At 40.3% G+C, this 27,350-nt stretch overlaps 1 protein-coding gene across 7 annotated transcripts; it reads left to right on the top strand.

The window, feature by feature from the left end:
• The first annotated feature begins 1,368 nt into the window (after positions 1-1,368).
• Positions 1,369-26,306, top strand: bcas1 (brain enriched myelin associated protein 1). 7 transcript variants are annotated; one of them, XM_078169787.1, is made up of 16 exons: positions 1,369-1,561; positions 1,724-1,806; positions 2,494-2,578; positions 4,720-4,940; positions 11,568-11,738; positions 12,672-12,728; positions 14,930-14,965; positions 15,243-15,458; positions 18,208-18,273; positions 18,512-18,556; positions 18,705-18,770; positions 19,065-19,106; positions 21,434-21,553; positions 21,634-21,714; positions 22,064-22,270; positions 25,217-26,306. In XM_078169787.1, exons 2-16 carry the CDS (start codon positions 1,768-1,770, stop codon positions 25,295-25,297), a joined length of 1,533 nt encoding a protein of 510 aa, XP_078025913.1. In that variant the 5' UTR covers positions 1,369-1,561; positions 1,724-1,767; the 3' UTR covers positions 25,298-26,306. The 7 variants fall into 7 exon arrangements, with proteins under 7 accessions (XP_078025913.1, XP_078025918.1, XP_078025915.1 ...); XM_078169789.1 differs by lacking the exon at positions 21,634-21,714 and having other exon boundaries at positions 1,375-1,561; positions 21,437-21,553; XM_078169788.1 differs by lacking the exon at positions 21,634-21,714 and having other exon boundaries at positions 1,379-1,561.
• The last annotated feature ends 1,044 nt before the right edge of the window (positions 26,307-27,350 follow it).

Raw genomic sequence — 27,350 nt, 5'->3', positions numbered from 1 at the left:
CTGGTTTGGTATCATTAACATCAATTATCTTGAGAAATGTGCTTACAATATGTCAAACAAGTTATTTTATCAACCGGAACTGCTGTTCTGTAAATATTTCTACAGCAAACAGTACTGCACCCAAGTTCAAATATTTACTGAATAGCCTACATCTGCAGAGCTGGAGCACTATTAATCCAATTTAGCCTCGCTGCTGAAGATAAATGAGGAGTATCACATCAAAGATAGGTCAGCCCTGTTAGATATTTGCAACCACTCAAGATAAATGGTATTGTTTTGACTAAATTGTGACATGTCGTCTCTTCCTACCAGTATTACAATAAATGGGCTTTTTGTAAAGGGCTGTGCCACAGATAAAACTAGCAGGAAACCATGCGTTGGTGCATCATGAAGAGTTTGCTTGAGGTCTCTCAGCTGCAGGCCGTGCATGGAGTCAAAAGTGCACAATCCAAACAGGGGAATCCAACTCCCACCTCAATGTGCAGGCTATAGGCTACAATTGGGACATTGTGTTCATGGATTCCAAAGCCTCGTCATAATAAAGTCAATAAATAGGCCAACTGCACATTTGAAGTTTTGCAGTTGTTTAAAACACATTCAGATACTTTGGTTGATTTGCATAAATAGGCTTTTGTCAGCATGATCACAGCACATTTACTCACGAAAGCGGCGAACGACACATAAAGATGAGGGTGACAAAAGAAGGAAGGAATCAGTTGGTGAACTAAAGTCAGTTTGTCTTTGATCTGCGAACGCCTCTCAGACGGGCCTGTTTGTATTGATGCATTGACAGGCCATCAAAGGCATTTAAATATGACAACGTGGAAGTCTTTACAGACGGATGATGTCATTACAGAGCTTTTTGTTTGTCTTGATTAGCTGTGATAATAAAGCAAAAAAAAAAAAGCTCTTTGCAACTCAAACAGCTCTTTTATCAAATAATATCAAAGAAATATAGCAGGTATTTTTAGGCATGTCAGTGTGATTGTTTTTTAAATGTTCTCACCATCAACAAACTGATTCTGTAAAAAAAACCAATCCAAACCTACCTGATCATAATGATGTTTGCACTTCTCTATCTAAAAGTAAAAAACCTAACCTGGCTGTGAGTGCAAACATTTTGTTTTGACCGTGTGAAAGTGTTACAGCTCAGTATCCTTCACACACATCCTGTTACTGCACAGTTGCATTTGTAAACAACAGTGTGCTGCACCGCCTTATCACCGTGTGACTGATTAAAGTGTCACCAGGCTATGATCATGTCGGGGTATTATCAGAGAAGTCACAGAAAGATTACCCTGAGCTAATCATGAGCTTTTATTAAAGATCACAGACACTCTGTCGGGGCGGATAGTGGACTCTTCACAGGAGCAAGCCCAGGTGATTACTTAAAAACAGTCCCACCCATTTTTAAAGCACACATTAAATAGCCTGTTAACAGCAGCTGATATACACAGTAGAGTTGGAGCAGGAAGCCAATCTCTCTGACACTGTGACACACTCTTTACATAATTCTTCTCAAGGAGGATATCACTTGCAACGCTTGCAGAGGTTTAGCGAGGTAAGATATTTAAATGATGTTAAGACAGTGCCAAACTACTGTGTGAATAGATGGTTAGATTCAACAGACTCATGAGAGAAGTTACTCACTATTTGCATTGTGTCTTTTCTTGTTTATGCAGCATAACAGATCATTCCTGGTTTTTTTTTCTTTTTGTTTCAGTTGAGTAAAAGAGCTTGTGTCTGGAGGTCTCGACTGGGAAAAACATGGGAAACGATAACTCCAAGACCAAAGAGCAGACCAAGGTAACTTCTTTTAAAAGTTAAACAACAAAGATCTGCAATGTTGTGATACTTTATTCCAGCGCTGGTTAGCCTTCTTTGACCTTCCGTAGGCTCAGTCACTTGTATTTGCTCATTTATAAAGCCACACTGGGTAAACTCCCTTCGTACATTTGTACTTTGCTTGAACAGAGATCTGACTGTAGCTAGACTAAGTGTTGTTGTCTGTTCTGAGCTGGGAAAGAAAGCTACGGTAACTGGTCTCTCTACCTAGCTCTAAAGCTCTCATAAGTACAAGGATGACTGAGGTGGTCGAGTCTTGTCATCGTGCATAGGTGCTCTAATATTTCTACATGTCTCTGTGTATCTAATGGGTTTTTATGGTGCGGTAGTTTGGCTGTAACTTTTTGTGTGCTGCTGTCTTGGCCAGGTCTCCCTTGCAAAGAGATCGACAATCTCAACAGGACTTACCTGGTTAAATATGGGTTAAATAAAATAAACATAACTGCACAGTATATGACTTTGCTGCCTCGAAATTAGTGCTTAGATGCACATGGAAATATATGTCAGTCGGACTAAAGGTTTGAGCCCTTTTTCATAATGCTGAATTGTTCAGGAGGCTCTTTACAGTCAATAAACCCACTGTAAACTACTGTAGAAGAAGTCTCGTGGTGCTAACATTGACCTATATTTCTTTATCATCGTCCATAGGGTGGGACGATAAACGAGAAGCATAAAAATGGATCAGCAAATGGCCTCTCTGCAAACATCACATCTAATGGGTTGGAGATTGCTGGTGAGATTTTGTAATTGTTAACATAAATATTCTGGTGAGTAATGCATGATGAGGATTTAACTGTAAAACAACACAATATCTAGCATATGAATGAAGGTGAATATAAACGGAGCATCACTTTGCAGTTCTCTTCAGAGGATCTGATAATAAGACTTATTTTTCGGCTCTTTGTTCGTTTCATTGCATTTGACTTTGTTGGAAAATCCTGCACATCATTCTGTGACAGACAAAATCAACTGAACTTTGCGTGTTTATGTTAGATTAGTCTTTTGGATTTTATAATGCTCTGCAAACAGCGTGACTCACAGCTGGACTGTGTCTTGAGTCTTCCAGTGTAAACTATAGGCGTAGTCTGAGACACTGACAAGGACTATTTGACCTGTCACGGTTCGGTTTGTGTCTCTGTGGTGACAATAGTGCTGCATGATTCCCACTGACACCTGAGTTTGTCTAAGAGCTAATGTTGAGCTAATGTTGATAAAGATAATGTCAGTTTCTTGCTTTGACTTGCCCATGTTTACTTCATGGAGCACCGCACAAGTAGCCTCAATATCATGCATGAGTTTAATGTCACATGCAAAGAGCCCAACATTTAAATCAACATTGATATCGATCATAGTGTAAACAGTAAACTTCCTTGGTAAAGTAGATGCACACACTTGAGTAATTATAAGAGGAATTATTGCAGCATAAAAATAACAGAGATCAGAGCTTGTTTAAAGGGACAGTTCACCCCAAAATCAAAAATACATATTTTTCAGATATCAGCCATAGAGATGCCTGCCTTCTCTCCAATATAATAAAACTAGATGGCACTAATCTTGTGGTGCTTAAATCGCAAAAAAATATACCTGAAAACTCAACCGCTTCCAGAAATCATGACCTGGTTACTTCTTAGACCTGTTGTGAGCAGTTTCATGTAGGAACTTTATTCTTTCTACCGACCTACACCTGCCAACCGTATCACTGTGCAGAAGGACGTGTGCATCAACTCATAGACAAGAGGCTCATGCTCATTGTAAAACATATAAACATTTATGGTGTCCTTATTGGCTGAACTGTAACGTTAGCTAGCTTGGTGGTGTTAGGTGAGCTAGCAGTATTTAGCAATAGGAACTATTTTCTTTCTACTGACCTACACCCAATAATTGTATCACTGCCCAGAAGGAAGCATGCATCTACTCATGGACAAAAGGCTCATGCTCATGACAGAGCGAGATGTAAACATGAATGGCATCCTAATTGGCTGATTGGTAATATTAGCTAGCTCAGTGGTGTTAGGTGAGCTAGCAGTGGTAAGCAATAAATAACAAATATTTTCTTTCTACTGACTACACCCACCAACCATATCACCCCACATAAGCGTGCATCTACTGCTAGCTTACTTACCGGGATCTGAAGTCTGGAATATATTTGGCATTTTCGGCCAAAGGAACTTTTTCATAGTGCTAAACACCCCTATTTTTGTTGTGTCCACACTGCAAAAACTGTAAACAATACTCGTTCTTAGAACACTGTTTTGAGGGACCTTTTTGGCTTCTTTCTTTGAGTAGATACTCTCCAAATGAATGGACCGGGAACTGCCATTTTAAAGACATAGCAACACAAAACAAAAGCTCATAACAAAAAACAACAACAAAAATATGAACGAAAACATGACCAAATGTACTGACAGTTAACAACAGGCTTTAGTGAGCATATAAGTGACAATGAAAATACAACGCGATTTTGATTTGTAAAAGTCAAAGTGATGTAGCTATACCCATGCCTCTTTCTGAGTGGTAATACGATTGGCGGGTGCTGTAAATAGTTCCTACGTGAAACTGCTCACAACAAGGTCTGTGGATTATCTTGAGTCACTGGATCCTGATTCCTAGAAAGAGACATTGCTGTTGAGTTTTCCAAATTATTATTTATTTATTTGTTTTTTTGGCACTTTGAGCACCATAAGCAGAGTGCCATCTAATTCCATTACATTCCACAGTGACAGACATCTCTACATATGATATTTTCAGCACTTAGCAGCTCACACCAAAACAATCTAGATTGAACAGCATTACAGGCAAGAAGAAATATAAGTATTTTTAATTTTGGGTTGAACTGTCCCTCTAATTCTCTCCTTAATTCTTCTTTTGCTGTAGTTGATGGTGAGACTGTAGTCCAGCAAAATGGCGAGGCCCTCTCTTTAAACCTCGACACAAAATCAGCGGCATCTGATTTCATCGTAATCGAAACGGACTCCAAACCTGTTGAAGCTCCAGTTATTTCTGAAAACCTTGAAACCGTCATCCAGAAGGATGAGGTCAAGGAAAGTAAAGAAGCACCAACAGATGTAAGTCTTCCTACCACCGATGCACAGCCTGTAAGTTTGCTTTTCAAGTTTGTTTTCAAAGGATGAGTCCGACGACATGTTCTGTATGTTATCAAGTCCACAAATCCCATGCAAAGACGAAAACCATCATGTGTTGCCCTTGGTGACATGTTCCTTCGTTATGATTAATATTGGCAATGTAATTTATTTTGACTTAATTCCACATACATCGTCCTGCTGCCTGAAATACTCAGTACAACAAATGTCTTCAAGAAATAGAAATAAATGCAGCATTTATTCCTGTTTGAGTAGCATTTACTAAAAACTACAGCCCACCTCTTTTGGAGAACAATTTAGCCTTTTTTAAAAGTTAAACCATATATTTTTAAGTCATTTTTGAAGATTAACATCTGTTGGCTTATTGCTACAGAGGAGGTTAGGTTATTCAAGAAGCACCGAGAGAAGGACTAATGCATTGGTTGGTTCTGGTCTTTTCTTAGGATTTGTAGAAAAATGCCAATCTAATCCATTTATGTTTGCTCTAATCTACAAAATAATCTGCCTGCCAAATTGTCAATCAATCAATCAATCAATCAATCATCTAGATTTAGTCAGTTACATAAGCCACTTTTAGTAGTACATGAACCAATCCAAGAACTAATTTAAGAAAGACAAAGAAATAATTTCTGAAATCATGAAACAATAACATCACTCAAAGAAATTTTTCTGCTGTCTGACTCACCATGTGATCAAGCACTTGGTCGTTAATTGTGTCCCAGAAACAAAAAACTGCTGTATTTTATCTAAACACAAATGTTCATTTTCATGATAAAGGAGTCGACCTCAAGTGGAGAAGAAGCTGCCATCGTGATCGTCAATGTGCACCAATTGGACTTTGAATACCCATATCAAAAAGCTGAAATATCAACGCAAACAGACAGCAAAATGCAAGCAGATATTTCAACGCAAACTGGAGAAGATGATGATGATACAACCACCAATACAGAGGTCCCAATGGAAGTGGTCCTGGAGAGAGTTGTGTATGAGGATGTCATATTCAGAGCAGAACTGGTGGAAGTTACTGAGGCCAAAAACTACGAACTTAAAGAAACTGAGCCAGAAAATGCTGCAGAACCCAAATATAACCCATATAAATCCATAATAGACAATGAAATAGTTGCAGAGGAAGATAATATTGAGGAAACCATACCATTCGAGGTGTCCTTCAGCCTTCCTAAAGTGGTGGCAGATTGTGTTGAGGCAGTTTTCGCCACTGCTTCTGAATCCATTGACTTTGCTGCTGTGAACACGTCAGACCCAAGTGCAGATGAAGTCATTACTGAAGGCAATGGTGAAGGACCTGGAGACATGGCAGCTGATGGAGTGCTGATTGAAACCGCTGAACCTGAGTCTAATGCTGCCACTCCTGAGGCAGGGGAAGGAAATGGTGTTCTTTCCCTTGACGAAGAGCTAGAGACTTTGGTGATGGAAGCAATCTCAGAGGTTGGTTGTGAAGAGTCAAATGTTACACCTGCAAACCAACAGGAACTCTCTGTCCCTCTTGTGACAGTACTTCCTGTTAGTGCAGAATCTGTTATAATGGAGACAGCAGAAACTGAAGAAGCTCTGCCGAATGAATCTGATGTTGTAATTGCTGAGGAGGTTGTTGAAGAGACAAATACGGAGCACTTAGCCAACCAGACTGCAAACCAAGAGGAACTTTCTGTCCCTCTTGTGACAGAAAATCTAGTAAAGGTGGAATCTACTGATGAAAAGATCACCACTGACGATGTGGTTGCAGTCAAGGACGTACCAGGAATACGCAAAGAACTTGATAATGAGCCTTTGAGAAACTGCAAAAGTTGCCCTGTGAAAGAAATTCTCATCGTAAAGGCTCCTTCCAATGAGCTTATCACGATTGAGGAGGATAAGTTAAGCTTTTTTCCTGAATTTATCACTACAGATAAGAATGTTGAGGCTGCTGAAGTTGCAAAAACTGACGCCAAACCAGAAATGGTTAAAGAAGCACAACCAAGTCCCGTCATTGCCAAAGACAATGCTCAGGTGATAATGGAGGCAGTAACGGATCCCCTCATTATCACCAATGAAGAACTTCCTAAAGACACTTTAAGCTCTCCTGATGATGAAGTCAAGCCTGGGTCTATTCCTGAAGTTGTCACTACAGATGACAAGGTTGAGGTTTGTGAAGATGTGAAGACTGATGTGGGACTGGAAAGAGTTCAAGAGGCAGAGCCTTGTCCTGTCATTGCCAGAGATGATACTGAGGTAACATTGGAGGCAGCAATTGATGCCCTCTCTCTAGAATTTGAATTATGTGCCATCACTCATCCTCAGGAGTCTCTCATCACCCCCCAAGAAGAAGAGGTGATCGCTGCATCAACTTTTGTGCCCCTTTCTACAGAACAAGGAGCAAGCCTCGCTATTCCAGAGGAGCCAGCTGCTGTGGAGATGAACGAAGAAGCTATGGAGGCTTCATCAAATGAAACCGAAGCAGTGCCAGAAAGTGTTGAGGAAAATACAACTGGAGGAGACGAACTGGAATTGGAGGTTGCCAGTTCTGAAGAACTCGTGGAAGAAAATGACATGGCAGAAGGAAAAACAGAAGTACGTTTAGAAGTCATGACACAAACCAAAATCTCTAAAACACCTGAACAAATCCCTGTGATCTCAGTTGAACCTGCATTAGAGAATCCAAACCCTTGTCAAGAAGATGCAATCATGGAGGTGTTGGAGAACATACTAGAATCAGTTGTTGAAGCTATTTCAGTGAAACCTAAAGTAACTGAGAACACAGTTAAGAAACCTGCAGATGTACCAGCAACGGACACCACAGAAGAGTCTATGCCTTGTGTTTCAGCCCAACTTGTAGAACTTGTAGAGGAGAATGTCACCCCAGCTAAAGTGCTGTTGAAAGACACCGCTGAAGGAACTGCTGTGGAAGTCTCTGAACGTATTGAACAAGCTGATTCCACCCTCGCAATATCTAATGACCATGTGGTGAGCCTCCTTGAGCGAACACTAAAAAGCGACATGCGTGTGGTCATTGTCAAGACGATTGAAGTTAGAGAAGACATAACAGAAGAGATACTGCAAGATCATACTGGTGCTGTTTTAACTGCCATTGAGGAGAACCCCAAAGATGCCACTTTAGATGAATGTAGTGAGGCTGTTCTTGACTCCATCGTAGAAGAAATAATTAGAGAACATGTTGCAGCTGAATTTAACCTTATGACTTCAGAGGAGGTCGCACCAGAGGGAAAGACTGAGGAGAATGAATCAAGCGTGAACTCAATGGATTCAACAACAGACTCACAAAGTGTCACCAGCACAGACATGGAAGCTTTAGTTGATAGGTTACAATCAGCTTGTGTGTCAGCTGTTGAAGAATCAATGTACAGCCTTGGTGGTTTACAGCTTTCTTCACTGGGACACAGAGTTACTGTTGATATCAACGTGGCCCCAAAGGAAGAACAGATGTGAAGTGTTTGTCTGAATTGTCTGAACTTTTGTTTTGAAAAATATCTGCCTACCTCTTTAGGATATTATGTGTTTAATATGTGGTAGTAACTGTTTATAAATTATTGTATGCTTAAATGTTTTAAAAGTGGACTCTTGGAAGATAAAAAAAACGAGCCAAAAGAGATCAAAATAAAAATCAAATCAAATTGCAACTGGATTGTAAAAGGATTTGTGTCTTATAATTTATGCACGGTGCCTTTTTTTTTTTTTTACATATCATCAACCCAATAAAGCTCAGATTGTGAAGTGCTGAAACATTTTCCAATAAAAATGAAAGTTTGTCTTGTTCATTCAAGATTTTGTTTCATTTATTTGCATTCCCTTGGTCTGATTTTAGTGACAAATAACATTATATAGAGTCACTTTTGTTGCTTTATTATGCAATTAAAAAGAAAAGGGTTGAGATCATAACTTTCAACACAGAAATCAATAAATGTTTTATTGGAAATAAAATAAGTTTGTGATTAAAAACATATTAATGTCAATTTGAAACTTTGCACATCCCAAAGTTTTGTTTGCAAATCTAATTCTTTTCTTGCTGTTGAGCTGAATCTTGAGGGCGACAGACGCTTAAAGATGTCAGGCACATCTCTATCGTCCTGTCTGAGTGACAGCATGGCAACATCCACTGTGGTAAAGGAGAGATGCAGTTTTGAAGTCCATGGACAGAGGGAGCGGAAATGGCAGCAAATTAATGTATACTTCTGTCTCCAGGCATTGTTATACTTCTGCGTCAGCTCTATGCAGAGCCTACGCTCGTGGCCTACGCCATTGTGAGCATTTATACTAATGTCAGTGGTGGAGTTTCTGTGAAGTGGTGTAAAACACACATTAAACACACATTAAACATGGCTTAATAGAGACACTTTCAAACACAAGTACACAAATCAGCTTCACTGTAACTCGCAGCATTCACAGACAAAACATTTGTCTTTTGCTGGACACATTTTCGCCACAAGTACAACATGTTAATATTATTAGCACAAGCCTATGGCATTTTACATTGTATAAATTAGCCTAGCAGCTAGCAGGCTTTCTCTATACTATTAGCTCGGATAAATCACACACAAGACTTAAAATGCTATTTTGTGGAGAATTTATTGTCTTCACAATTGATTGTTTCTTATCTGTGAAATAGACAGGAGGTCTGTGTCGCCATGACCTGTAGTTACATTTCTGGGCACGTCAGGCTACGCTGTAGGTATGGCATTGATTTGACACAGAGGTTTAGATCCCTCTTTAGTATTAGCAAGAGTGATATGTTTAAACTGGTGCATGTGGATCGCTTTTGTTTACATTGTAACGGGTTAAAAATACACATTATTTTGTCAGACTGCAGCTGCTAGCTCAGCTCAATTTTGCTAGTTACTCCCTCGTCATTGGTACACTATGTGTACAGGCTGCCTATTATCCTGCATGACATCGTGCATGCAACAACTAGTTGACTAGTTCACCACAGTGGATGCTGCATGCTGTCACTCCAGTCGAAACTAGTCAATAGAGACGTGTCTGACATCTTTTAGTGTAGGTCCCACCCACAAGATTCAGCTCAACAGCAAGAAACACTTTCAGACTAGCAAACAAACATGTTGGATATCCAAAATACCTTTCGGATGAGCAAAAAAACTTTTGTACTAAATTTTGTAAAAATTGTTTTGACTTTAATACATATATAAATATAAAATCCAAATATAAGGGTGCTCTCAGACCTAGAGTCGTCTCCTTTGGTCTGAATCAGGGATTCATTTTGTTCCAAAGTTGTATAATTGCCTAGAGTTGGTTGGTGTTCTCACGGCAGCATTTACAAGCGGACCAGATCAAATGCCTTGTGTGAGAAAGCTGCTCTTGATTGGTCAGAATTTCCATGTGGGAAAAATCCAGGAAGTAAAGCAAACGTTGAAGAAGAGTACACTTGCAAGATAAATGTGACACTTTCTAATGTCACAATGGAGGGGCAACTACGCAGGTTGATTTTAGCGCTGCTCATCGTGGACTATATTGCTGTCATTGTTCATTTTAGTCAAACCATACAGTTTGAAAACGAGGCGCGGCTCCAACTAGAAAACAATGTTTTGACGCATTGGATGTGCTGAATGTGCATATTAAGGCAGTACAGGAGGAGGTGCACATTAATAATCCTCCAGGACTGTAACATGCTCATATTTAACCCAAACAATGTGTCATGTGACTGCAGTTGGTTCAGAGTGAGGACGGAACACGTTCTCACCACAAACTAGAGTTCGCTTGTAACCAGACTGAGACCACCTCTTCAAGAAGGTCTCGGTCTGGTTGTTTTGGTGCACACCTGAGTGTGATTGCTGTGTTCACACCTGCCCAAATGAACCGCACTTAGGGGGCAAATGAACTTGAGTTTGATTGAACCGAAACCAAACAGGGCAGGTGTGAAAGCACCCTAAGAGGTGTGGTGTGAGTTAACCAAGGATAATAGCGAGGTGCTGATCACTGGCAGTAAACGTGAATATAGACAACAAATGTCTTTTATTTCGATGATGACATTTCAGCTCTCAGACCTTCTTTAAGATCATCAGTCATTTTTCCAGATTGTTGAGGGCGTCATCATCATAAATAAAAGTATTGCATACAGAATTGCATTTGGAGCCAGAGTGTGTGACACATGTTTTCTACAATAAAAACATTTTTAATCACAAATTTATTTTACTTGAAATGAAACTTAAAAGAAATAAAAGTATCTCCATAAAGTAAAACCTGCTTTTAGAAAAGAAAGAGCAGTAGTGACTTCGTCTAAAAAGAAATACGAAATTTGAATCACAGCAAAGAAAAACTGAAGTGAACAGATTCACTAAAAATGATCTTAATAGCAGAGTTGGTCTGTTCTTTATTTTCAAAGATACTCACCACGGTCAAAACAGCAAGGTATTTGAGTTTTCTGACATTTTTCAGGGCATAACTCTCACACATTGTTGAATATCAATGAGTGAGGGGTGGGACACACACATTAATAAAAGGCTGATTGTTGACAATGCCCCGAGTAGGCAGAGGCATGGTTGGAATTGTGCGCCCTTCTCAATGCTGCGATTAAGACACTCACTGCTTGCATTATCAGCTGCGCTGCTCTAACATAACTCTCAAAGGCTAATTCTTTGTGATGGTATATAGGACACAGCTAACCTAAAGGCAGAATCAACAGTGCCAGAGAGTGTGACTGCAAACGCAGGGCCAGAGGAAGAGAGAGCTCCTCAAACTGAGAACGGAAACGGTCAACCTGCGGAAAACCAAACGGACGGTAACCCAGAAGAGAATCCAGTTATGAACTTCTTCAAAACACTTGTAAGTGGCACAATTTGAGTCATTAAGTGTGGTTTATGTGCACTTGATATTTTATTTGCTTGTAAAATTAGACTGCTGGGGAAAATAAATTAAAGAATTGCTGTAATCAAGAGCGGAAAAACAAATCCATACTTGTTATCTCCAAATATTTCTGAAGGCAAACAGCTGAAGTTAATGTGTGTTCTAATTTTAACTTAAAGCCTCACTGAAGCCAAGAGATTTGTTAATTTGTCAGATAAAGAGAAGATTAGTGGTAATAAATTCAGCAGTGAAGATGATGTGTTGAAATTTGATTGGTGATTCCTCTTATTTGAGGCGAGATTTATGGCACTAAAGGCATCCATAACAAAATCTGCCATGATGAGAGCGCCTGATGGAAAACCATGCAACAAGCAGCTATTGTATTTCCTCTTCATCGTGCTGTCTTTTGGACTCATGCTGTTTTAAAGAGTTACCATTGCCCTAGCCCCATGCTAATCAAGTCTTTGAACATGCGGGAATGTGGTGGCCTATTGTTCAACCCATAGCGTGAGCTCACAAGGGAGGCCTGTGCAGTTGGAAGTTGAGATTTGTGAAGATAGAGCGAGGGCAGGCCTACGCCATCGCCGGAGCACAATGGCTGTCACAATGACAGCGCATGTACTGTATGTGCTCTGTCAGGGACCTCAGTGTGCCTCAGTTAGCTTACCATAAAGGCCATAGTCTGCAGTCATGAAAGGCTTCTGTTTTATCTAAATAATTATTTTTCTGTGCCTGTTACATCAGCCATATACGCTCATCCAGAACGTTTCAGTCTGCAGCTTCATTGCCAGCTATATGAAATAACATCAATGCGTACACTTTAACATTTAAAGGAAAGTTTTTCTTCTTGTTATGTGTGTGGCATGAATAACTTGATTAAAGATATTTAATGTTCCTTCCCTTGTTGCACAGATGACTCCCAAAACAACCAAAAAGGAAGCAGCAACTCCTGATGCCACGAAAGACCAGGTGAAGACATATTTATGAAACATTACATCACATATTAACCATGTTAAATGATTAACTGACCATGACACTCACAGATTGCTATTTACCCTTTTAAAAGAATATAACTATTTTAATGGCATCATCACGGTAATGCAATGTATTATTATATTATATTTATTTTTTAATTACTTTTCTATCTAACCCTTTAAACAAGTTGATAAAGCTGCTGCATTAATGTTGCACTCAAATTTGTCTCAGTTGCTTTGCGGACCCGTGTTGTCCAGATATATGCCAAAAGAAGGCATTCCTGCACGGCGTAAAGATGCAAAGCAACAGAATAAATGTTATGTTTTAGCCTACATAAAAGCTTTTTGCTAAAAAGAATATATTCAGATGTAACCCCATAGTAATCACCAACATATTGGTCAGTAGCTGTAATTTGATTACACATTTTTCTTAGTAACCGTAACTGATTATAATTACATATTTTTTGTAATTTAATAATGTAACTTCTAGGGCTGACCCAAAAAATTTGAAGCTTCGAAGCTTCGCTCAATGGCACGGGATTCAACTGTGAAAAAAAAAATTCGAAGCTTCGGCGCTTTCTTTTTTCGTTTTTTGGAGAAACACAACACAACACTAACCCCATCAACGAGCCACGAGCCGCGGCTCTGAGTGCTCTGAGTTGCGCATCTGTTTGACTGTGCTGCAGTGTGTGCTGAGGGTTTTAATTTAAGGTGCTCACAGACTCAGGCGCACTATAAGCGGAGTGGACTCCGCGAGGAATGTCCGCAGTCATTCGGGCTTCCATAGATGAGCGCGCTTCCGCGTTGTAGTTTCCTGTAAAAATGTCCGTGAAACACTACATTACCCCCAATTCTTGCACGTTTCTGTCATGGCGATGTGAAAAATACATGCCGAGCAGTCTTTTGAGTGACACTGGTGCGCGGAGTGGAGTCCACGCGGTCGTAAAATCTGAGCTTTGCGCGCACAGGGCTTGCGGACGTCCACTTTTAGTACGCGCGGACCTCCGCAGACCCCCCCCGGCCATCGTCGTCGAATGCAAATTATATTCGTTCTGAGCTCAGAAGCTTCGAATGTCCAAATATGGAGTCAAAGGTCAGCCCTAGTAACTTCATTACATGTACTGTAAAACTTCGTCTCATCCCAGTTAAACTTCCAGTCTCTTTTACTAGCCTGGTGTAGCTACATATTTAGACAAATAAAGGCCTGTCTCAATTAGAGGCCTGGTCTGGTTGCCAGGCAGTTAATTTTTATCGAGGTTCTTTGGATGTATAAAACAGGTCGTTGGCTACCCACTTGAGCTAACGTAATTTATTCAGATATACCAGCCTGGTAAACAAGAAAGATGAAAAAAAGTGGTGACACCCTGCCTCTTAAGCAGTCATATAATCAGAATATGTGTCCATTCTTTGATTACTCTGTAATCAAAGACTCATATTCTATCAAAAGAATCTAAAGGGTTTTCCATTAAAATTTGTCCAAGTTGTGAGTATTGTCTTAACAGGATAAGGTGCTGTAAAACGAGTGTTGTAACTCTCTTTCGGATTCGCTGTCTCTCGGAGCTCGATCAAATTCATGATTTATGATTAATATATTATCTGATGCCTCTTTTTTATACAAGTAATACCCATACTGCTTTAAATAAACAATTTGATTGACTTACCGATCTTTGCTGAGCAACAAGTTTGTGTGAAAGGAATTAAAGGCCTGTCCCAAATATAGGCCTGTTGAGTTCATTGACTTAAGCAAATAGTAGCCTGGGCTACTAATTGAAGTTTCATGGTAACTAGTTACTCCCCAGCACTGATAGTACCACCGTAAGGTTATTGAGAATGGTTTTGATATTCTTGTTTGACTTTCTTTCATTATTATTTTAAATATTTTGGTTTACAAAGCTGTAACCATGAACCTAGTAATGTCAGGAGTTGATTATTTAACTAGTAGACCTATGTATATATGTTTATTTTGATTAAACACAAGGCTCACGGTTTTTCTTCAGGTTGCTAACTGGCATCCATCTCTGTTCATTTCTCATTCTGCTTGTATTTACCATATTCCTTATTCCAAAAAAAGAGAATATTTTATTTCTAAAGAACCAATAAGCATTTACACACGAACACAAGCTTTTTTTTGCAGATCTTTGTTTGCTTCACTTGAACTTAATCTTTCCAACTGCTTCTTTTTCTGTTGCCAAATAGTCCCAGAAGGAGACTCAACCAGCAGCAACCACCACTGTGAGCACATTACCCATAAAGTGTTTTAATTTGTTTTTATTTTATTAGAAAAGCTATATTTACTGAGTTTGGTTAACTTACATAGATGCCACTTTGTTTGCTTATGTTGCATTTTACATACTAACTCATTTTTAATAGTCTGATTTGGATGAAAACATAGTTGCTAAACTGACTTTACCATGTACCATTCCCCACCTTAAATTGTCATTTTGTGTTTGAATATGTATTTGCTGTTAAGTGTGACTGTTTCATTCAACACCTATTCTCTCTTGAATAGGTTGCACAAGTATCTGAGCCGCCCGCAGCACCCAAAGGAATGTCTGTCCCACCACCACCTCCCCCAGAGCCACCGAAAATGGAAATCAAAGGAGAACCGGCTGCCAAACCTGTCAAAGCCTCACCAAAGGAACAACCAAAAGCTGCTGCAAAGGAAGTCGGGTCCCCAAAAGGAAAATCAGCCAAAGCTGCACTGAGCAATCTCTTCCGTCCAAAGGTAAATACACAGCAAACTGGAGACTGCCAGATGAGATGATTATTTTAAGGGGTGGTTATTCATGTAGACTTTTCAGTGAGTGAGTGTTGCACTGCGAGATCAGATTATAACGTAGTGTGAAATATACTGTATGTGAATTTGAGGTACTGCTAGGTTTCAAGGCACCGAAAGCCAAGGGTGCTTCAGCAAGTGGAGCCAATGTCCCAGCCAAGACTGCAGCAGTGGTACAGTAGATTATCATATTCTCAAACTGACCGTGGCTCATCCTGTTACTAACTGAACAACAGCTGGTTTGTCTGGAGGTGGCAGAAACTCAACTATTGGCTGTTTCCAAACTGGAACCGACAGCAGCGATTGTCTATAAGTTGGTTTTTATCCTGTTTTGAACCTCGTCCAAGAGAATCAAGTTTTTGTAGCTCTTTTTCAAAAATATGACCCCTCAGTTAGATGCGCAATAAAAGTGTGACTTTCCCTGGAAAAAAAGCCTCATACTACCATTACTGTTTCTACCACAGTCCGTATTTCCATCATGCATTTTGTTTACAACATTAAAACTGCATTATTGATTCCTTTAATGCAAAAACTAGTTTGACATTTTGGGGGATACACTGTTTTGTTTGCTTGCCGTGAGTTAGTTGAGAAGGTCAATAGGCCTACCATATTCACATCTGTGCCACCAATTACAAATGTTATCAAATAAAATGGTTGTTATCAGTGGTTTACAGCCGTTATCAGCCCAATAAATGCCTGTCGGCGCCTGGAGCAGTTTTATTAGGCTTCACTTTCACCTCTGTTGGGTTTAGGCGCCAATGCGTGGTTAGGTTTAGTAAAAACAATGGCATGGCTTAAAATAAGTCCATTTCTTACTAACATAATGTAATGCCACATGGTTAAAATAACTCAACATTGACTTTTCACAAGGGACACAAACCCCAGTATCACTGGTGAAAGTCCTGTGTTTTTTTGACCCCCCCCCAACCACCTTCATATGCAAACTTCCTTCCTCTTTTATACAACCGTTACGTCACCTGACCTCCTCTGTTGCCACCTAACAACAGAATCACAATGTTTATTGACAATAACTTTCAAATAAAAAACTCTCACGCCATGTACATAAAATCAAACGTCGCTGAGCAAATGTTGCCTCACTTGGTTAGCTTTTAGCCCTCTAAGAAATGGGCCTCCCAAAAATTAATATCAGTTGAAATTTCTGCTATATTTAGAATATTTTTAGTGCTTCACCTTGCTGTCAGACAGCCTTTCTTGCAGGCAACTGAAGCCATTAACTTAGAGCCACCAGACTTCATTGACAGAAAAATCAAAACATCATTTTACTTTGCAGAACACTGGAGTTGCTGATCCACCGTTGCCTCAATTGGTTAGTGTGTAAGATAAAGCTGAGCAAATATTTAAATACCGCATACACTTACACCAATATTGATTTAACCAAGTGGCTAAAATACGTTTTGTTGTGGCCCCATCCATAGCTGTATTGCCAGGAGATTTAGTTTATCATAGATGACAGAGAAGCAACAAAGTACATAAAATTAGCACAGCAGAAATGTCAGATAAGTCGAACCACTGCCAGTTGTCTACCTGGAAGTGATTGTTGCTGTTACCACAACGTCACAGTGATTAGGTCTATAATCATAGCCATTTAATGGGCTGACAGTGGCGTTCTGAGCCTACGAGTCCATGTAGCAAGACCCTTTTAACCCATATCTATGAGGCTGATAACCACTAAAAATGGCCATTTAATTGTGTTAACATTTGAGCCTAGTGTCTGTGCGCTAAGTATGAAGCTAGAGCCGGGAGACCGTTAGCTTAGCTAAGCATAAAGACTGGAAACAGGGGGAGACACCTAGCCTGCCTCTGCCCAAACAGAGTACCCTCTACAGCAGTGGTTCCCAACTGGTCCAGCCACAGGTCCAGATTTCTGCTTAGTCATTAGCTCGAGGTCCACACAATTTAATGCATTCAGCGTCATACTTGTGTTTGGCTACATCATTAAACTAGTTTGCAGCGTCTGTCAAGCAGCTGTCCATCAGTCACTCACTCTACAGCAGGAAACTGCACTTAAAGTAAAAGTTCTGTGCCGAAAATTTACTTAACTTACAAAATAAAATGGACACACGTTTGAAAGTCACTTGCGGTCCGGTCAGAATGGACCTGTGACCCACTTTTGGACCATGACCCACCAGCTGGGAACCACTGCTCTACAGTGCCTCTACAGTTCAATAATAAACACATTAAATTGTTTAATCTTTGCTGTTAAGTCGTCCTGTTCTTAATGAGGGGTTGCTAGGCATGCAGCTAAAACTCCAGGAAGTCAATGCACCCAGCTACAAAACCTTGAAATTAAAACAAACGACATGCAACATAATTAGTGAGCATTACAGGTGCTGGTAAGTCTATTCGTGAACTTTGGAGAGAGCCAGGCTAACCTTTTCCTTCTGCTTCCAGTCTTTATGCTAAGCTAAGCTAAGCTAAGCTAAGTTGCCTCCCGGCCTTAGCCCCATACTTAGCTTTAAGACATTAGGGTTGATCTTCTCATCTAACTCTTAACAAGACAGCAAAAAAATCCCCCCTAAAATGTGTAACTATTTCTTTAACCACTTCATCTTAGTCAGCATTACCAAGCTAACATATTCATCACTTTATAATAAAACTTTTCCTCTGCTTTTGAGGACATTTCCTGTCTGTCGTTTTGCCTTTTACTAACAATAAGAATTCCTTCACTGTCCTGCAGACAATCAAGGATGCACCACCAGAGCCAGCAGTAGAAGTAGAGGTACAACCAGTTGTAGAAGTACAGGTAAACTAGAGAGCATGCTTAATCTTCTCAGTTGTATTCAGGGGATGTATTTTAATGTCAGTTTGAATCTCAGTAGTCTCTCAGAAAACTTCTCACTAGCACAGTGGGTCTTACTTTGAATCATCTTTTAAGGATTACAGCTGTGCTCATTACAGACATGCCATATGCAGTGAATTACAACATTTCCACATCTTAATTTGCATCACTTCAAAAATAAAAAAGTAGTTTTGCTCTGCAGGAGACACCAGTGGAAGTGCCAGAGCCAGTTGTTGTAGAAGTCCAGGTAAATCAAAGGACGGTTCTCAATCTTGGGGGTTTTGTCTTTTTTAGGGAAGTGGAATAATCGTCTGATCCTCTGATTATATCACATCACTATGTTTCAATCGAATTGATTTTTTCTCACATGCTGTGATTGATTTGCATCTGCTCAGAGTGAAAATAATGTTGAACCTCAGGAGACAGCAGAGGAGGTGGCACAGCCAGTTGTAGAGGAGCAGGTAAATCAGCAGGAAGTGCTCGGGAATATTAATTCTTAATTTTCTTCGCTCTACAGGCACCTCTGACATGATGTTGTACCAGATGTACCAAATGTTATGCTGAACCAAACATAATATTTAATTCATTTCATTTAACACACATGAAATTTGGCATTTGCAGTCATTATTTTTCAAATTGTATCACCAGTGTTGTCTGTGGTATATTTCCATCATGACAGATGAGTCAGTCCATGATTTACTACATTTCATACAGCACTTGAATTGATGGGAAAACAAATAATTTTTCCTTTCCAGCAGGTGGTGGATGCGGCACCACAGCCAGAGGTAGAAGATGAGGTAAATAAAGGAGTTCGACATTGTGGGAAATTCGCTTATTTCCTGGCTTGCAGAGTTAGATGAGAGGATAACTCTGTTAGGTGTGAGGCAACAGCGAGCAGCTGGTTAGCTTAGCTTAACGTTGAGGCTGAGAGTGGGGGGAACCAGCTACACTGGCTCCGTCCGAGGGAAACAAAATCCACCTATTAGCACCTCTTATGCTGTGTAGACGGCAGATGAACAACACCTTCTGAACGACATGGGAAAGCAACAGAATGGACGGTAAAATGAAAAATGCATGATGATATGTTGCAGTGGTGGGGTGGGGGAGCCGTGCTGTCTGTGTAATCATGTTCTCCCTGTGTCAGCGTGGGTTTTCTCTGGGTACTCCAGCTTACTCCCACAGTCCAAAGACATGCAGGTTAATTGGTCGTAGGTGTGAATGTGAGTGTGAATGGTTGTCTGTCTCTGTAGCCCGTTTTAAACAGGAATTGTGCAAATTTGCAGGAAAGCTCAATCAGTCTTCGTTCAGCATTGGCAGTATAAAAACAAAATCGGGGAGTGTGGCAAAATGGCACATGACGGTTAATGGCCGAGGAGGGCGCGCAATTCCTTGTCTCCCCAGTTGCTCATCTTTACTGTGTCTTTCAGGTTTGCGTTTCCCTCTTGCTACTAGCTGCTCACTAATTCCTGCGATCAGCTGTTTCCTGTTAAGGCCCATTTATGCTCGACGTTAAATACAGATCCGGATACGGACGGAGCCTTCTGTCCGTGCTCCACGTTCATTTCTTCCGTATTTCTGCACGTTTCCATAAAGCTTACGGATACGGGCCAAACGGAGCAGTACCACCAAAAACCGTGGGGGCAGTGTTGCTGTCACTACCTGATATGTAGCTCTAGTGAGACACGAAGAAGAAATAAAAATGGTGGAACTTTTTCGCCTTAGACGCTGAAAATAAAATAAAAGAGGGAGACAGGTTTTTCCAATTTTATCTTATTTTGTTATATTTCTCCCTCTCCCCTCGCTGGAAGCCTCGGACCTCCCGCCTCCGCTTTGATTAAACACTGAAAATAAAATAAAAGAGGGAGACAGGTTTTTCCTATTTCATCTTATTTTGTTATATTTCTTTCCCTCCCCTCTCCGCACTCCCAGCCCTGCACATACCCCCAAAGCTCGTGTATCCCTCTCTGTGGAGGCCCCCCCCCTCCCAGCTCCACTCTGCTCCCAGGGCCGACCCTCGCGCCCTTCGACTGGGGTCCCTCTGTTTTTGTCTTTGATGCAAGAGGTACATTATCAATATCTCCTCCACAGTTGCCATGTTTGTTTTTGAGTTTGTTGTTGTCATAAACTTTTGACTCTGGACTGCCCCCTAGTGGATATATTGGTTAACATCCATGCCAACGTAAAGGGCGCATGGAAGTATGTGGGCAGTGACGGTAACATCGTTTGAAACAGACGTATACATTTTCGTATGTAAAGGGAGCATAAATGGGCCTTTAGTCCACCGCCAGTGGGTCGCACGTGCGGTGTCATCAACAGCTCCTCTCGTGGCGGAAGGGCGCCTCGTTCTTTTAAACCAAAAAGGTTCCGCCAATATGACTACCCTATGAGGCGGAAAATTAGGCACCTCAGATCAACTCGCCAATCTGCCGCTGTGTCTAAATGCTCGCAGCTTGCCAGCAAAACGGCCCAACATTCGCCAAAATCTGGCAGTGTAAAAGGGGCTTATGTGTCAGCCCTGTGATAGTCTGGTGACCTGTCCAGGGTGTGTATTTATTATGTTACGTAATTTTTCTAGAAATGTCAAGTAATTGTATAGGTATATAGTTCAGATAGTCCATGTCCATTAAACACATATAACATATCAAACAGTGAGGTTTCATACCTTTTGAATGGAGCCAGGCTAGTTGTTTCCCATTTTTATTCATCATGCTAAGCTAAGCTAACTGTTGCCTGCATTTTATTTAATAGGAATGAAAATGGTTTTGATCTTCTCACCTCTTTGCAAGAAAGGAGGAGAGCTTATTTCCTATAGTGTCAAACTATTCCTTTAAAGAAAGAATCTTCACCGGAGTTTGAATCATTCCCTTTCCTATTTCCCTCAATAACATTCTTTACATTTCTGCACGGTGGCGTGGGTTTCTCAATTCCTCCTTCGTACAGGAACTGGTTCAGGTTTTTCTGCCTCCTCTCTGCTCTGATCCTCCACTTTCCCCCACTCTTACATCGTCTTTGACTTCACAGGTGGCAGCTCCTGGCTTCACTCTGTCAGCTTCAATCACTGTCATGCCTTTAATTTGTTAATACCTCATGATGTGTGTTTTCTTCTCTGCTGTGTTGATAAAAGAAGGTGGATCCCTCAAAAGCCGGAACTCTGGAGGCTGCTGTGAAGCCAGAACCACCACCGCCTGTTCAGGAGGAAAAGAAAACAGGCTCAAAATCCTTCCTTTCTCTCTTCAAGCCCAAAGTAAGGACCTGTTCTCTCTTTAAATGTTTGAAAATCTATGAATTACCAAACAGAAAGTAACAGATTAATGTGAATTTGAGGTACTGTTAGACCACATGACCACAAAAGTCCAGGCAGCCTCCACAAGTGGAGTTCGGCTCCTCAGGAGAACAGCTGGAGTGGTAAATACAGTAAAATTACCTCTCGAGACCAGACGCATTATTAACCAGAGTAATTCCATCAATTACATCTGGTATTAAACCTACTCTTAAACAACCTTTTTCTCCATTTTTATTATATTTGAAAACCATAACAACACACATCAGTGCTTCTGCGACCATCGCTCATAATGTTGCAGTCACAGAGACACGCTGGGTCCTAACAGCTGGTACATCTTAATGTCGCTTCAAATGTTGCATCTGATGTCATCTCAAAGTCCATCTGCGTTAAATGAGCGGAGCACATCAGATATTGTTATGTAATGATACAGAAGGCTGCTCTGGCACTGGAATAATTCAGTGTTTCCATCAGGCTGCTGATCCCAAGAAGGCGACCCCTGCCCCAGCTGCAGCAGCAGAGACAGCCAAACCCAAGGAGGAACCCAAAGCAGCAGCCAAGTCAGCAGAGGCGTCTGTAGACAACAAACCAGCTTCAGTGGCCTCCCAAGCTGCAGATGATGCCAGCGGGCCCAAGAAACTAGAGAAGAGGAACTCTGTCCAGCTGTTGTTTAAATTCCTGGTAAGGAGAGTGACACTTTTCCCCCTGACTGTGTATTCAGGTCAAATGTTAATAGCCCTGTGTAAACCACTAGATGGCAGCAGCAGCATATGAAAGCACAAAAGGTGTGGGCCCTATTTCACAGTGCAGTGCACAGCATGTGAATTGTTTTGCACGGTTTGGTTTTAATAACTTGCAGTTAATAAATTTGACTTGAATCAGGGGACACATATTCCACGCAGTGTTGCGAGGGATGCTGTTCAGTGAAACGATTCAAGTAAGAAAATGAGGAGGCACTTCTGGAAAAAGAGCAAAGATCTCAAGTTAGAAAATTGTTCCCCACAAAAAGCAACAAGAACAAGGTTTGTAGGAGACTTAAATCAAATGCCAGGAAAAAGCCTAATGGGTTAGATATGAATTCAGATTTTATGTGGCTCTTTAAAGGTCCAGCGTGTAGGATTTAGGGGTATATAATATTCATCTTTATGCTTTCATTAGAGTATATTCATCTTAAAATAAGAATCACTGTGTTTTATTTAACTTCGAATAAGCCATTTATATCTACACAGGAACAGGGTGGTTTAAAAGAGGAGAAGTCACAGCGTCATATCGCTTCATATCATTGGAGTACAACCAGTGATGGAATGTAACTAATTACATTTACTCAAGTACTTGCACTTTACTTGAGTGTTTTCTTTTCATGTTACTTCATACTTTCAAAACACTATATTTCAGAGGGAAATATTGAACTTTATACTTCACAACATTTCTCCAATAGCTTTAGTTACTAGTTACTCTACAAATTAAGATTATTGCATAAAAAATATAAGAAGAGTTTATAAAATATGCTATAAATAAATATAGTTATGAATAAAAAAGTTAGCAATTAGTCAATTAAACAATTAGCCGATTCACAGAAAACGAATTGGCAACTATTTTCTTTTCTCTTTTTTTTAAAAAATATATATATATAATTTTGAGGGGGTTTTTTTTTTGGGGGGGGGGGGTATTTTTTCAAAAAGTTTCATTTATTTATTTATTTGTTTATTTATTTTGATTTATCTGCATTGAGTTCTTTTACTTTTCACACTTTGAGTGTTTTTTCCTGATTATTCTTACTTACTTGCCCAGTAAAATCTGGTCTGCACCTGCCAAAAGGCTCAATAACTGGAGCACTATCATGGAACATAAAGATGATTGATTCAGTTCACTGAGGTGTCCGCAGCCAGCCCTGGGCCGTCATATATTTTATACAAAAAATAGAGATATGGATGAGAATTACAATTCTGCAATAACTGAAAAGATCTTTAATAAAAGACTCTGAACAAATGCTTTTTAATTCAATTATTCTGTTGTATATCGGCTGCCATTGTCTTGCTGTAATCCTCCAGTATCGCAGCTCTGGTTACACTGCGCCTGTGTCATACCCCCCAGGTTGTTTTCATGTAATGTTTGTATGTTTTCCTGGGAAAAGTAGTGCACCAAAATTCACACACATCCCACGTAATGATGAGCCAGTAATACATGCATGACTCGCGTACTTTGAAAGGCTACAATCGGGTCACCAATGTGCTGATGGTAGTAAAGTAGGAAGTGTCCCCAGGCAGTCAAGATAGGAGGCAGGATGGGTCACAAAACACAGGACTTTCCCCAGGACACTAGTTTTCTGAACTGAGTAAACTTCAATTGAACTTTGAGTCATTTTTCTCCTAAACATAAGCACAGCAACCTAACTTGGCTAAACCTAAGCTCTGTAACTTTCTGTTAAGTGTGTAACTTTCCGTTTAATATGTAACATCATTTGTGTGAGGCCAATTCCTAGTGTATCATATGAACTGCTGTATGAGGATATGTTGCATAGCACATAGCTCCCATAGGGTCAAAGACTGTTTCCCAGCCATTATTTAAGAGCTTTGCATACAGAGCAGGTCCTCCTTCACCGAGTTCATCATGTTGTTTTACAGTAGTCCAGATTGGACGAACCAAACACTGGCTGTAGAATGGGCCATTTCACATTTTCGCATTTTCACATTTGACATCACAGACAGGATGGAAATCAGGTTAGGAAACAGTAGGAAACAGCATGGAAACCTGTGAAAACTTACAGTGGTTACTTCTTTTTATATATCTTACTTATTCAGTCTCTCTTTTAAATGCAGTGCAGACTAATTTGGCTCAGTGTTTGAGCGCTGCTTGGGCAGAGACGGACGGTATTTTGTATTAGCGCATCATTGCATCTCCCCAGTTAAGGAGCTTAATTAGCACGTTCACCTAGGTGTTTGTTTCCATCAATGCCAATCGGTGCTGGAGCTGATAAATACCTGTGACTCTCAGTCCGGTTACAAACAAACTCTGGTGCAGTTCGTTTGTGGTGAGAACGTGTTCCGACCTGGATCTGAACCAACTGCAGTCACATGACACATTGTTCGGGTTAAACATGAGCATGTTACAGTCCTGGAGGATTATTAATGTGCACCTCCTCCTGTACTGCCTTAATATGCACATTCAGCACATCCAATGCATCAAAACATTGTTTTCTAGTTGGAGCTGCGCCTCGTTTTCAAACTGTATGGTTTGACTAAAATGAACAATGACAGCAATATAGTCCACGATGAGCAGTGCTAAAATCAACCTGCGTAGTTGTCCCTCCATTGTGACATTAGAAAGTGTCACATTTATCTTGCAAGTGTACTCTTCTTCAACGTTTGCTTAACTTCCTGGATTTTTCCCACATGGAAATTCTGACCAATCAAGAGCAGCTTTCTCACACAAGGCATTTGATCTGGTCCGCTTGTAAATGCTGCTGAACACGAACCAACTCTAGGCAATTATACAACTTTGTAACAAAATGAGTCCCTGATTCAGACCAAAGCCTGACAACTCTAGGTCTGACAGCAGCCTATAATAAAAGATTAGTTGATGCTGTAATGAACAAACATTTACATTTTTTCTCCCTTTTAATTTCAGGGTCAGAAACGTAACTCGACAGATGCTGGGGTCCAGACAGAGCCAGTTGTCGTTGCTCCTGCAGCCGAGAAGGCCAAATGAAACCAAAACCAACAATGATGTTTCCCTGTACAGACTCCTTGTCTCCTTCCTGCTCTCACTCAGTCTTTATATTTATCTCTCTCCCTCTCTCTCATTTTCCTCTCAACCCTTTTCGAATTACTTTAACTACATTTATTTGTTTTGTTACTGTTTAGAAGTTACTATACGGAAGGAAAAGTGACTGGAAGGATAAAAGCAAGTTGTGAGAAAGGTGGGGAGGTAGTTGAACAAGTGGTGATTTGAATCGGTCAAAGGCTTGGTTGTTGAGATATATATATTTATATATATTTTTGGTCATAAAAATGTCTTGACAAGTATAGCAATGTGAGTGTGAAACCTTTTCTACAGACATTTAATGTGATTTCTGTCTGTTCTTGCAACCTAACACACTGGGCTTCATCAGTAGACAGTACCATGCTTTGCTTTCAGCAGTTAGTTTGTCAGACACATTTAAAAACACACACACACACAGGATCTATTTTTACAGTTCATACCGGAGAAATCACGCTGCTGTGGCGACGCAGATGATAATATGAAATGACACTGTTAAAAGTACTTAATGAAATTAAGATTAACAGCTCCGAACAGAGCTGATAAGAGGAGCATGGTCGTATAACAAACTGCACTTTTTAACTTTATGTAAGCTATATGTAGACTAAAACACATGTATCCTAACAGTCATGTATCGGGCCATATGGGAGAATCACAATCTTTACTGTTCTGTGGGGAACTGATTGTAAGTGTAACAAATGCATCGAAGGTGGCAGAATGGTGTCGCTGTGCAAATGTGTCCTCGTGGTACGTTTTGCAGTAGTCATAAATCACAGTCGATTAGCTTTTCATTTGATTGCAGCACTTTGTGTCATGTAATTTAATGGAAGTCTTTATGGTGTTAGTCATTTGTGTTTGGCATATGTGCAATTAATATCATGCTTATGTTTGCCTATATGTAAGTATATGTGTATGTGTAACTTCAGCTATCTTGAAGACAATAAATATGTACACCATTCCTTTGTTCTTTATCATTGGAAACTTAAATGGAGAAACCTATTCAAGCAAAGGCGTAGGTTTTGTTTTTAACATACGGGGGACACATATGAAATAGGGTGTTTGAGGTCTTTTCCCAGGAAATTTTACGCATCAAACACATAGACTGTAAAAATATTGGACATAGCCACTGTGTAGTCAACCACTAGTTTGTGGACTCCTTCTCTGAAGCCTGAAATTTGGCATTTTAGCTGTCACCATCTTGGATCTCGGAGCCAGAAGTGACCATATTTGGATGAGAGGGTAGAGCTGTGGAAGAGTGAGGGGTGGATCTGGCTCATAGGCTGTGGTAACGCCTCGCCGACAGCCGATCACTCAAAGAAGCCCCGCCTTTAATTATGTCCAAATTTAAGCCTTAATAAAATGTAAACGAGTGAGTTATGTATATACCAATTCACTGCCTGAGAGACCAGGCTGTAAACATGTTTATTTCTGCTGTAAAGTTGGGCATCTTAACATGGCTGTCAGTTGGGATTAAAACTGTTGTGAAGCCAGCCTCAAGTGGCCAGTTGAAGAACTGCAGTTTCTGGTGCTTCTACATTGGCTTCATTTTTTTTTAGGTTGTTTCATGCATCATTCAACAAAAAGCAATGCACCATTATGTAATCATGAGCAAGTAATTTGTGTATTTGGGAAGACTGAAATCATGTGACCAATGTGCTAAGGGGAGCAAAGAAAGAAGCAAGGACCCAGGTCCAGGTACCGAGGAAGTGTGCCAGGCTTTGAAGCCAATTTTCATAGTGGCCAAATGGTGTAACTACACAGTCACAGGATGCCCTGCAGCCCAAAAAGACTTTTCCCCATTGACGTACATCGTGAAAGAGACGTCTGTAAATCAGTAGATACATGTTTTTTAGCGCCACAGTCCCCACGATATGACTCATTTCATTATCAGGATTTCATCCATTCAGTCCGATAACAATTGGAACGTCTAGAAGAGCCGCACAATTGAATCAATAGGGCTTAACTCTGTTTTGGATCCAGCCTAAAGTGGCCATTTGAGGAA

Source organism: Epinephelus lanceolatus, chromosome 8, assembly GCF_041903045.1.
Source record: "Epinephelus lanceolatus isolate andai-2023 chromosome 8, ASM4190304v1, whole genome shotgun sequence".
NCBI classification, from domain to species: Eukaryota; Metazoa; Chordata; class Actinopteri; order Perciformes; family Serranidae; genus Epinephelus; species Epinephelus lanceolatus.
The sequence above is the reverse complement of the archived record's forward strand: the minus strand, read 5'-3'. Positions and strand labels throughout refer to the sequence as shown.

Excerpts from the sequence above, each read along its gene's own strand:
- bcas1 (XM_078169787.1), top strand. The coding sequence starts at position 1,768 with ATGGGAAACGATAACTCCAAGACCAAAGAGCAGACCAAG. Across the intron at positions 1,807-2,493 it reads AGACCAAAGAGCAGACCAAG|GGTGGGACGATAAACGAGAA; the intron begins GTAACTTCTTTT and ends CATCGTCCATAG. Across the intron at positions 18,274-18,511 it reads AACCAGTTGTAGAAGTACAG|GAGACACCAGTGGAAGTGCC; the intron begins GTAAACTAGAGA and ends TTTGCTCTGCAG.